The sequence below is a fragment of the Choristoneura fumiferana genome, chromosome 13 (genome assembly GCF_025370935.1).
Source record: "Choristoneura fumiferana chromosome 13, NRCan_CFum_1, whole genome shotgun sequence".
Taxonomy (NCBI): domain Eukaryota; kingdom Metazoa; phylum Arthropoda; class Insecta; order Lepidoptera; family Tortricidae; genus Choristoneura; species Choristoneura fumiferana.
In genome coordinates this window covers 16771820-16784932 of record NC_133484.1, presented here as the reverse complement: position 1 = coordinate 16784932, position 13113 = coordinate 16771820, and the positions used below count along the sequence as shown (strand labels likewise).

Below are 13113 nucleotides of genomic sequence, written 5' to 3'. Positions count from 1 at the left end.
CTTACGACATCCACGGAAGAAATGGAGAGGTGTAATTCTAACCCGATACCACACATGAAAATATCAATAAAGTAATTTTTATCGACTTTGTTTTAACTTTTAATTGACACAAAATTTCGTTTTGACCACATCAATCAATGATTGTCGTGCGTGAAGTAACTTTTGGCACTTTGGAATATTCGTCATAAAAATGTATCTGTAATATGTTATCTTGATTTGTAAATAATTATACACTGTTTGATATTTTCATTCCTTTTTATTTAAATATCCTTTGTCTTTTTTATTGGTGTCTCGTTTTTGTCAGCAATGTAAACTCTGTTTCATTTTCAGTCCAGTTTATTCGTACAAACGGTGACAAGATATTAGCAAGGACTCGTAATCATTACACGTTCTTTAAAAGCGCAAAGATGAAGAACGGCTTTAAATGGAGATGTTGTCATCATTCTTCCAAGAACTGTCCAGCATTCTTGGTTTTAAGTAATCTGAACAAAATTTTGCGGAGCAAATGTGATCATACTCATTCCCCTCCGGAATTCATGGTAACTTCAGATGGAACATATGTTAGAATTTAGACTTTACCAAAATTATATTTTTCATTCATATATTGTAATGAGTAGAAGGATTGTTGTATAATAAATATACCTAATTTGGATACAAATAAATTTATGACATTACATATCTAACTTTTTTTTACCCTAATACGAAGCAAGTTATTTTATTTATAAAATGTATTTAAGTTCAGTGTTCGTCTGTGCCCCAAAGTTGGTATTAACGGCCCCTTCCTTTTCAGTTCTTCTTGTCAAAGGTCGCACCGGGAAAGATCTCCTGATGCTGAATGGATATACTTACTACCAGCATAAGATCCTCAGAGATGGGTTCCGTTGGAGCTGCACCCAGATGGGATCCAGGTCTTGCCGAGGATTCCTGCACGTGACCAAGGAAATGTTGGTCGTGAGAGCACATACTGAGCATACTCACCCTCCCTCGACCTATTTTTTGGAGAAAATCAAACAGCAATTTGCCAGAGAAGTTGATGTAAGTTTTGTTTTAATTTAATATGCTTTAATTTTATCAATATTACTCGAACTAGGTACAGACGTTCATATGGATGAATGCAAGCTTTGTTTGATTGTGGAGAAGCGAGATATAGAATATGGCTCATCACATGGACTCACAACAAACTTTAAATGCAGCCCCGAATGACTTATTATAACTTCAAAATTCCTACCAGTTTATAGTGGTCTTTTTTCTGTATTAAAATCTAGTTTCTTGAATTTTTACGCAGTGTTTCTATTCTTCCAGGTTAAGAAGAGTTCGTCAGATGAAGAAGACGTGAATTCTGCTCTCTCGCTAAAGATTGCAAGCATACAGGGACGCGTAGGATTTTAGTTTAGAAGTCTCCCTCATGCCTTAAATTTAAAGTGTTTATCATATTGTGATAGTTTTTAGTTGTTTTCACGGTCTCGAATCATTAAGATGAAAGAAAACTTATATTTAATGTAGTATTATAGTTAAGTGCGCATAAGGCGTGCGTTTTGACTTTCTCACGCTTTGGTCTCGGATCATAATAATGAAAATTATATTAACCATCACGTAATTTTAAGGATTTAGGTTTCTAGTTTTGTTTTTACTACATATATGTAGTTTTTTTTTTTACAATGTATTTTACTTGCTAGGTTTACCGCTATTTTAAATCGAATAATTAAAACTTACACGTTTGCTTCGCTTACATTTATTTTTGTGCCTTCTTCCTTTAAATTAAATTTTAGTTTTACTTAAGTACGTAATAATTTGGTGATAATGAGTGTGAGTAACGCAGTATTTCTTCCACAGTTGAATTTTATCTTCGTCCCAACGGTCGTGTGAATCTTCGTTTGAATAATTTCACCTTCTACAAGCATCTGAAAGCTAGGACCAATGCCCATCGCTGGAGCTGCACCGCCTACGGGTCCAAATGGAAGTGTAGAGCACATCTTATCATCACGGATAAGCTGGAAGTCCTTAAAGCTAATACCGCCCACAGTCACCCCCCAAGCAAAGTCAAGAAGCCAAACGCTAAGAAACAAGATGAACTCAAGAAAATGGAATTTATGAAACAGGTCGAATTGAGGAAGAAAGTTAAGCCTAAGAAAGAAAAGAAAGTTAAAGCTATTCCCGTTGATAATTTCGAACCAAACACAGAAGACTTTGGGAACTTGGGGTTCGACGTAGAACCACCGCTGCCTTCGCTGCAGGATTATTTGGTAGCTCATAGCGTTTTTGCAAACTTTTAGTTTGCAGGTATTTTGCTAAACTCTCATTAGAAGTTAAAATTAAACTGTACTCATCTTTTTGACGACTCACTCATACACGGTATAGAAGTTAGATTGGAATTAGGTATTTTTAGGTACTGTTTTAATTGTATACTATTAACTACTCGAAAAATAGTATATACGCAAAATTTAAGGACAAATTTAGTTATTGATTGTTTAGCGACAAGTGAGTTTTATCCAGTTTATGCGACCTGTTCAGATGGCAGTGATTTAAATAAATAAATCCTAGTTCAGCAATTAGATGTAATTTTTAGACATATTTGGATGGAGTTCAAAAAGTTAGATTAGACTTCATTAAAACCAGTACTTAGTCAAAATTAGTCAAATATGCCATTGTGCAACAGATAATTTAACACAATTGTATGAGTTATCTTTTTTGTCACAACGAAACTTTTCCAGTCCTCTCTGAACTCCAAACATTTTACCGCTTCATCATCACAACCAAGAAAAATTATGTAATTACCATTCGGGTAATTTTATATGCATTTACAATTTATACATATTATAGAATGTGCCTTTGTTGTAACGAAGTATGTGTCTTCGAGCTAAGTAGCTATAAACTTTGTTTAGTATTTAACATGTAACTACCAGGAAAGTGTGATATTTTTGCATTTATTAACGAATCCAGTATTATAATGTGATTAGAATTAGATGTTTCATTGTTTAGTGTTTTAGTTTGCAAAGGTGATTTTACATCACAACGTCTCATTTGTTGGATCTCATTTTATCCTCGAAATTTGTCTGATTTATTTCCTATGAGACTGACTTTAGTATTGTAGTTAAATAAGTTTTTTTCTTTTTTATGTATTTTTGATGGTTTTTTAATTAATAGTTTTAGGATGTGTGGCAATTGCTTTTCATTTTCATTTTACTTATGGCTACGATTACATTTTTAACGAATACCTGTTCTTTATTTTGACATCGTTTCTGGTCTTGTCTTTAACAAAATTGGGAGGAATAAATACCTATGTCGAGACTGTTGATAATTCCGCCAATGTCGAGTTACACAACACGAACTACACTTGCTTAGTAAGAAGCTTGAAAGTCATTTATAAAACCTTTTCGAAAATCTAGGCAGTACCTATAATATTGTATTAACGTTGCCAAGCAAACGATGTAATACTATGCATTTCACATTACACTGGTTTATAACACATTTCACTTTTGACCACTGATGGCTGAACTAAATTAATTTTAATTTGTTTGGTATTTATGTTTTTTATATTACAGGCCTCATTGAACTGACTACCGGGAAACAACTTTTCTTGTACAACGGCTACGCTTACACCAAAAAGAAAATCGTTGCCAAGGGCCTGGCCACTCGTTGGGCTTGCACAAGGAACAACATTTGTCCAGCATACATCCACGTAAACAGCACGCACAAAGTTATCACGGCGAGACATGATCACAACCATTCGGCGCGCGTCTATCACCAAACCAGTAGTGGCGGGTATATTAAATTGTAGTAAAACATGTTACTTTATTTATTTTTCTTTTCAGACATCCCCCATTTTCTCTATCCCACGGCAGTCGTAACTTAGGATACGTAGGCAGCTGTCTGCATAGTTTTAGCGCGCCGTCCCTCTTCAAAGTATCGCTTGAGAAAGAGACGGCGCTATAAGACGCATAGTGGTACGTAGTCTTAGCCTTGTAGTTTGAGTTTGTCCTGTGGTCTCTCACTCACAGATCATGGACTCGGGCTCGGACTTCTCGAATTTATGTGCGTAATTATAAAGTTAGATAATTTATGTTAAGCTTTTAGACAAGCTTTTAGGAAAAGTCGCAGTTTTTCTTCCACAAACCTGACCTGATGCTGAGGCGGAACATGATTATAACCACGTCATAACCATCCGATACCATCGTTGCCGGACCGTTGGGACAAGCATAAAAATATTGCAAAAAATAAGCGAAGGAATATTAATTCAGTCATTCAATTATATTATAGGTATTTCAGTGCGATCCCGTCGGTGCATTTCCCTCTAGTCCTAGCGTGATTTCTTTAAGTTCCTGTTACGAGACGATCTTTCTTTTTTTACTCCACATGACTACCTACGTATTTTTTTTTATTATAATAATTTCCTCAAAAATATTAAGTAAGGTGACTTAGGGCTATTGTAGCTGGGGGGATATTGTATCTGAGCCGTCTGATGACGTCCTTGCCATGTTCATGTGTGTTGTGAGAAGACAGTCTTCTGGCGAACACAACGTAAAATGGCCGTGAAGAACATGGCGTCGTAAGGACGCCATCTGACGGCTCAGATACAATATCCCCCCAGCTACAATAGCCCCGGGTCACCTTATAACACTAAAAGGTGACACGATTTGCGGGTTTCGGAAAATTCTATCCGTTTTCCAAAACATCCGTTCCCAAAATAACATTTTCTGTATGCTGCCTCATGCCCAGAGACCAGTTTTCTTAGCAACCGTAAGTCGAAATATCCATTTCTGTTATAATGCTATAAACGTGTCGACATTTCAGGGCGAATGTTGGACTTGGTGCATGGAAAACGGGTGTTCCTATTCGAAGGCTACACTTACTACCGGCGGAAAACGTTGTCCCGTACGTTGACTGTTCGATGGGCTTGCACCAACAGCGTCAGATGTACTGCCTACCTTCATATGGATCAAAAATTCAACATAACTTTTGCCAAGACTGAGCACTGTCACCCCCCACCGCGTTATCACAAGACCTTATCGGGGAAATACATTAAGATTGGGTCTTAAAACCGTTCGCAAAGTATTCGTGTTTTTGTGATCAGAAAAATGTATGCAGTCACCCAAAATTTTGGAAGGGCAAGTACAGACTGTCCATACATTTTTCATTGCAGTTCCATTGCAGTCGGCCCTTTTTGGCTTTCGGCAGTTACGGTTACGTTGCAGTAGGAATGCGCTCCGTCTGTACTGGCCCTTATTTAATCAGCTACTAATGCCTTTTAAATATGTAAACGCTTGAATTAAGTACTTACATTTCCAAGTTTTAGTTAGCTCACTCAGGGCTAGCGGAATTTTGTAAGTTATTAAAGATTGCAAAACACTCACATTGCAGGCAAAATATTGATGTGCTCTAACCTAGATTATTTTAATGCTTATTTCTGTTAACCAATAAAACATAAAAATATCACGGGACACTTGACACCAATTGCCCTAGTCCCAAATTAAGAAAAGCTTGTACCTACCTACTAGACAAAGGCTAAACAAGGATAAATAGACTAAAACTAAAACTCGACAGCAAACATTCGTTTTCTTCATATGTAATATCTGGATTAATCTGTCATCTCCCAGGATAACAGGATCAAAGGAATTTGGGCACAAATTTGTGCCTCTGGGAGAGGACAGGTTAATCTGAGATTGAACCTGGAATCTCAAGAAGTCAGGTTCTCAGATCAATCGGCATTCCGGTCGTCAAAAGTTTATCAATACTTCTATGGATTTCATTCCGTTTTTATGCATTTTCATACAAACAAAGTATTGTTTGACACCTTTTTGCCATAGTGAAGATTTCATTTCTGTATCTTGATGTCAGACAGTGTAATCCTCGGATTAAATATTTATACGTTCTTCTTAAGTCTTATTTATATCACCCTAATTAATATACCTTGTATTCTTTCTTACGCAATTTGACGTTAAGTGATACTAGGTACAGATCTGAAGAACGATGTTTTTTTCCATCGTATTTTATTGGTTATGTTCGTAATTAACTTGCATTCTCAGTTAGCTTCAGTAAACTTCAGCTCAAGAAATCAAGATAAATCTTTTACTAATGATGTTCACTAGGTCTGTATTAAATATTTTAGTATATACTTTGGTAGGTATATTATTATGCTTAAACAAATTTTAATTGATTTTTAAACTTGTTTCCGATATATTATTTACAGGTACCATGATGGAATTGTCGGTTGGTGAGAAAAAGCTGTTTCTGTTTCGCGGTTACACATTTTTCAAACAAACCCGCTTGGCTAGAGGTTTGGAAAGATGGGCATGTACGAAAAATAACACATGTTTATCCTACCTCCATTTGGATAAGCACCAGAATGTCGCCGTCATGAAATTGGGACATCAGCATCGACCACCGAAGTATTATAAATTGAAAAATGGAAAATTTGTTAAAATATTGTAAATAAAATTTGTAAAGTAGATATGTGATATGAAAGTCAATGCCCATGATTATAACTACATTAAAAACTGCGCAGCCTCGCGAGGGATTGCGGAGTAGTTAGATTAAATTGTTTGTATTGGTTTAAAATGTGATACTCACAATCGCCAAACTTCTTAATACAATGTGATATTTATACAATGTGTCTCTACTATCTGGGCAAAATTGAATACTACTTGTTGATTAGGGTATTTCTAACCTGTGTACTAAGTCTCATACCAAACGCCACAATATAAACGGAGAAATGGCTGGTATACGATTTAGGCACTTGTCCCACCGCCGACGAAGATGAGCGAGAAGCGATTAGAGCTAGTAGCTAGAAACGAGTGGGCGAGCAGAGACACGCGATACTTACTCGCTCGAGCGGGGCGGCTGTCAAGCTAACATCGCAAAGCGAGTATCACTGAGCTAGTTTTATAGCTCCTGTCACTGCGACAAAAGAGTGTAGAGCAAGTTTTCACCGGCAGTGTGAACAGCCAGCAATCAACTATTAATATATTTGTTTCTTTTACTCACACAGGATCTATATCATTTGTTCGTTTCTTCAGCGAAAAAATAATCGATAGCTAATCGCTTCCTCGCCGGTGGTGAGACAAGTGCCTTATATAGTATATAATATACGATAATACTTCGGAACAGCCTGTATACATAGTTTTTTTAAGACGGATTTTATGTAGGCAGTACTTAAAGACCGTGAATTGATTGTTTTACCTATATTAGAAATAACTGGCCAGTGTATAATTTACATAATAAAGTGAAGATTTCTTAGGGTAGGTACTCGTGTTACTAGTCAGTTAGGTACGACGTCTTTTTAACATTTTACACGTAATGATTTTGTCTGATTGGGTGATTATTTAAACATATTTTTCAGGTAATCTCATAGAATTAATGAATGGAAAGAAGGTTTTCATATTTGACGGATTTTCCTACCACAAAGAAAGCCAGCTTGCTAATATTTCGCGGTGGTGCTGCACCAATAAATCTCGCAGTTGTAAATCATATATATATTTGGACTGTTATCTTAAGGTCAATGGTTCTACTGTGAACCACAACCACCCGCCTCCTGTGTACTACAAAACGAATAATGGTAAGTTTTTATTGTTGCAAACAGGGCCAGCCAACCAAAAGCGGTGTTATTGCACCAAACACACTGCTTGTAGATAGTAGGTACTTTTTTGTTACCAATCGAATCCATCTTAATTCCTTTTCTACATCATAATTATCATAAATGGAACCATTGTCCAAAATTAAAAATAATCAAAAGTTAATTTTGAAAAAAGAGCCGCAGTCTCTTTTGTATCCCTGTTTTAAGTCCACCAGTGCTTTCGGAACACCATCGATGGGTACCATGAATTAAAAACTTCAGCTTTAGAGGTTTTATTACCTTAGGGTCAGGGTGCGGGGGCACCCAGACAGAACCAGAAAACCTAGCTAAGCAAGTCCGATTTTACGGGACCCAAGTATTTACATGTAAGTACATGTGTGGACTAATAGTTAAGTAGGTTACGATTTTTGTAAAAGTAAATTTATGTAACCTTAAAATAAAAACACTGAAACAAAATTGTTTTTTTTTGCATTTTATAACAATTATAATAATAATAACTTACCTAATTCTCATACATAACGATTACACATCCGTCTTTAGGTCATATCACCTGATTGCATTCCATCAGGAGACCCACTTGCTCGTTTGCCATCCAGTCGAATAAAAAAAAAAAAAAAAAATTAATGCCGTACCAAATTTAAAAGTGATCAGTAGTTTCGGAGCAAATTTGCTCTAATATACGGACGAATGGACAGATAGACAGAAGAGTGACCATATAAGGGTTCGGTTTCCTTCCTTTAGAAAGAAAGAGAGAATGAATTTATTTGCAAGAATTCGGCATAAAAGGACAAACACATTACAAATTAAAACAAGAACTATATAAGAAATCTTATTTGATAAACCTTATATGGTAAAAAGGAATTAAAAAAAGAAACATTGTGGGTACTTATTTGAGGTATGGAAATCAGAAAAAATTATAAGGCCAACGACCTGGTGAAGGTCAGCAAACTGACTAGGTACATAAATACGCGCTCGCAATAATTTTGAAAAAATATGGATTTTGGGTAAACATTTACGGTGACCTTTTTAAAGCAAAACCACCGCATTATCATCTAAACTACTAACATTCTTTTCTTTAATTATAATTATGCAACCTGTATGCTCAAAAAATATGTATATGATAAAAGTTTTCAAGCGGAACGATTATCGTTGCTTGTTTTATAGGATGCTATAAAGTGGAAACGCCGAGAAAAATAAAGCAAACGAAAGCAGAAGCTAAATTAAAGAAGAAAGAATACGACAGAAAACGAAGGGAAAAAATTAAAAGCGATATTAAAACTTTAGAAGCTCTTCGCGAGAAGGAAAGGTTTCGGTATTCAGAAAAAAAAGAAAAAGGTCAAATAAAGTTTGCAAGTGATATGAATTTAAGAGAAAAACTACAAAAAAGGAAACAATGGAGAATAAATAGTTCCGTTTATAGAGAGAAGAAAAAAGCAGTTATTTCATTTGCTGGTCCAATGTGATTTGCCGAAAATTCTTAAAACAATGTCATTAAAGGATTGTTGATAAGCGATAATAGGGATTTCTGTAAAAAATATTACATAATATGTGCTAAAATATATCGATTACAAAAGAAATTGAAAGAAGAGGTTTAATTGGCTCTCTCACAGAGCTATCATTTTACCACTGTTTATATTTAGAGCCTTGTGATGACACTGGTGATTTGTGGGCGATTTGAAAGCGAAGGGAGCCCGCAACGCTTTCGTCACGAGAGCGCAGCGATAACGCAGCGAGTCAGCTGCGTGTAGCGCCGAAGACGCCCATTTATTATTGTACGAGAGTATACAATATGGCAAAGTGTTACGGGCTCCCTTCGCTTTCAACTCGCACACAAATCGCCAGTGTAATAAGTCCTTTAGTTTTAATTACTTTGACCCCTTTAAATTTAAAATTGTAGCCCTACTAACGTTAAGTCTCCAAACGTTATACCGTACACTACCGTACTTACAGAAAAATTGTATGTGTGTAAACTCTTTATGGTACAAAAAAGAAAAGAAACAAAATACAATTGACAAACTTTGAGATAATTGTACAAAGGCGGACTTATCCTTTAAGGGATCTCTACCAGTCAACCTTTGAGTGGATGAAAGGAGCAACCCAACTGATTGTATGACTGTCAATAATTGTTTTTACGAATAAGGCTATTGTTCTTGAATTTCTGGGGCCCCGCTGAGTTATAGGTTATTTTAACATTTCAGGACTAAAGCGGAAGATAAAGTCTAATGTTAAAGCCAAAAGAAAGATAACTTCAAAAATAAGAATCGAACAAAATAGTGCAAAATTTGTTAGCCAGAAAGAGAAAGCTAAAGCAAGGAAACGCAAGTTTTTAGATAATATGACTACAGAACAAAAAGATATAAAAAGAGCAAAAGATAGAGAATATTACTACAAAAAAAAGACTGAAAAGAAAATTAAATGTATTGCGGACATGACAGAAAAAGAAAAAGTAAAGCAAAGGTATGTTTGGAGAAAGAATTCGGAAACATACAGACAAAATAAAAATAAACTTGCATAGATTTTTGATACTTCATACATTAAAAGATACAAATTCATATTTGTTTATTGTTCTTCTTCCTGTTTTATCTATTGCAGTAAGTTCAAGGTAAGTACCTAAATTTGTTAACACCTTTTATATAGGAGGAAATATAATTTCGGTGTACATAGGTGCCTATTCGCTTGGTATTGATATATCACACGACTTAAAAATAATGTATCTTTCGTTAATGATTAGTACAGTCACCAGCATTAATATCTCCACAGCGGAGCGTGCAAAAATATCTGACACGTCCTTCCGGCCCTAGAAATAGAGTCGTATCAGATATTTAAGCACGCTTGTTGTGTCAGATATTGGTACTGGTGAGTGTACGTTCCTACATACCTTGAATTTTGGGTTATTTTTTCATTCAAAATGCTATGCTAAAAGTGTAAGTAAGTAGTAAATGCTAAAAGTAGCATGCCGATGAAAAACGTAAAATAAGCTTTGATTTGCAGAACAAAAAGAAAAATGGCATACATTCCAATAAGGAACCAAAAGAAGAATGTGTGTGCAATGCTATAGGAAATTAAGACAAACAATGAATAGCCGGCGAGCAGACAAAAAGTCTAGAAGAGTTTATACATATTGTGTAGAATGTAAACAAACTTTATGTTTATTGTGTTTTTATGAAATTCATTCAAAGTAGGTACAATACAATGAATGACTCTCTCGTGTACACCACAAATAGTAAGCGACACAGAAAAAAGACATACAGTGGGTACAAATTTTTATTGTTTCTTTCATAATATATTTCGTACGATATGTTGGTTTTTATTAAAAGGTAGGTATATCTGATTCTGATGTACTGTTTTATGTTTATTTTTATTATTTAATAGGGATGATGACACCACCACCCAATCGACGTACTTTTTATGTGTTGTACTGTCACAACACAACACGATTGACTATTTGTATTTAACTAGAGTATCATCGAGGTCTTTACTGCTCGCGATCTAGATTAGTTTAGGTAGGAATACGTATTTAGATTGGTTGTCAGTGAAAAAAAAGCTAGATTTCGATTCCGCTCGATAAAATAGGGTCGCCACAAAGATATATGCGTCTCTTTCCAATGTTAGTTTTAAAACGAGACGACTACATATCTACCGTGACTTTACTTTTATACTGAAACTTTTTATAGATTTAATACTGTAACTCAATTATCAAACTTATTGAAGTGACACTTGTCTGAAAGAAATATTTGTGTTTTACAGGTGTTTTCTTAGAATTACTCAATGGGAAGCTAGTTTTGCTATATAATGGCTACACGTATTGCGAACACACAAAGTTATCAAAAGGGACTAGGTGGGCTTGTACTAAAAGACGGCAGTGCAAAGCCTTTCTGCACTTGGACCATGAGCGACATATCATGAGGGGTAATGTCGAACACACTCATCCGCTCCCCCCGTTGTACCACAAGACAAGCATCGGCAAATATGTCAAAGTATAAGTAGCGTTAAGTAGCAAAGTTGCAGTGTCAAAGTTGAAGTGACAATGGGCGGGCCACATCGCTCGAAGAACAAATAAACAATGGGGGAGAAGAGTCCTCGAGTGGCGACCATGAACTGGGAAGCGAAGTGTTGGCAGACCTCCCACTATGTGGATTAATAACGCGATCTTAGCGGGCAACCGGTGAATGCAAGTGGTGAGTGGTCATCCATAATGGCGGTCCAAGGGGGAGGCCTTTGTTTAACACTGGATGTCTTCCAGCTGATGATGATAATGATTGTGAATTGTGAAAATAAATGAAATCGTATAAAAATGTTATTGATTTGAAATTTACCTTTATGCGTCGTTGTAAATCAACTTCTGTATGCAATATCACTGCACTTACGGATAATTTAATAATCATGACATCAGCAAGCATAATTTTCAATGTATTTACTATATAAGTACATAAAAACCGGCAAGTGTATTTCGGACTCCTGTAGGTACTGACTGCTTCATCCCTAGCAATATAACATTGCATAATAGTTAAGTTCATACATTTTGAAAATGATAAAGATAGTAACCTCTGTTGTGCAGACTTGTTCGTATAGTTATTTTTTCTTTATGTATATCCTAGTTACTTGAAATAAACACTCTTGTCAATTAACATCTTTTGAGTAATTCATATTTTACAAATAATTTTATTTAATACTCTTCTAGCTTTTTCCAGCAAAAAAATGTCTGATTGAAAGATTAACTTGAATACACGGTTGTAAAAACTCAGACCACCATACATCGATATTACGTCCGATAGATTCTCAATCAGCGTAAGATTGTTATTGCAAAAAAAAAAGCGTTATACTGACTGCCTATTTTTAGGAAAAAATCTTCATTTATTTTCTACAGGTACTTCGTTATTGAAACTGACAGATGGAAGACAAGTTTTTCTGTATCGTGGATATTCGTATTCCAAAAGATATAAAGTAACGAATGGGGTCCGATGGGTCTGTACTAAACACCATCGGTGCAAAGCGTACCTGCACTTGAACCACGAGCTACAAGTTATAAAGGGTAATACCGAACACACTCACTCACCCCCTGTTTATCACCCGACATCTAGTGGTCAATATGTAAAAGTTTCACTTTAATCTATCGCACAAATTTTAATTTCATAAAGCAATGAATTTTTATTTGTTATTTTTTATCCTTGACATTTTAGACTTTTTTTTTATTGTACCTACTTTTACTTTTATTATACGATCGCTAGAGGAGAACCAATGCTATTTTAATTGTTGTTTTAATTATCTCCTAATAATATATATCCTATCCTATCATAATTCTTAGAATTTTATTTTTCATATCATTATTAATCTTATTTATATTAACTATGACGACTTCAATATAAATTCTTGTAACTTGACATTTATGTTAGGTAATTATGATGCAATATTAAATTGAATGAATATGAGCCTATTGTTTTATCCTCATCGTCAGTTAGCGCAACATCGATTCAGTAGAATTAGGGGCTGTTTCAGCATCCATTGATTAGTGTTAACTGACGGTTAAATATGATGCCGTCTCT

The 13113-nt window shown here is 35.3% G+C and overlaps 2 protein-coding genes across 2 annotated transcripts; both read left to right on the top strand.

Moving 5' to 3' along the window:
- Positions 1-711: 711 nt before the first annotated feature.
- On the top strand, positions 712-1850 carry LOC141434197 (uncharacterized). Its single transcript, XM_074096557.1, has 2 exons — positions 712-1035; positions 1303-1850. The coding sequence occupies exons 1-2, from the start codon at positions 727-729 to the stop codon at positions 1387-1389; spliced, it is 396 nt and encodes a 131-aa protein (XP_073952658.1). The 5' UTR covers positions 712-726; the 3' UTR covers positions 1390-1850.
- Positions 1571-3214, top strand: LOC141434435 (uncharacterized). Its single transcript, XM_074096855.1, has 2 exons — positions 1571-1593; positions 1820-3214. Exons 1-2 carry the CDS (start codon positions 1571-1573, stop codon positions 2271-2273), a joined length of 477 nt encoding a protein of 158 aa, XP_073952956.1. The 3' UTR covers positions 2274-3214.
- The last annotated feature ends 9899 nt before the right edge of the window (positions 3215-13113 follow it).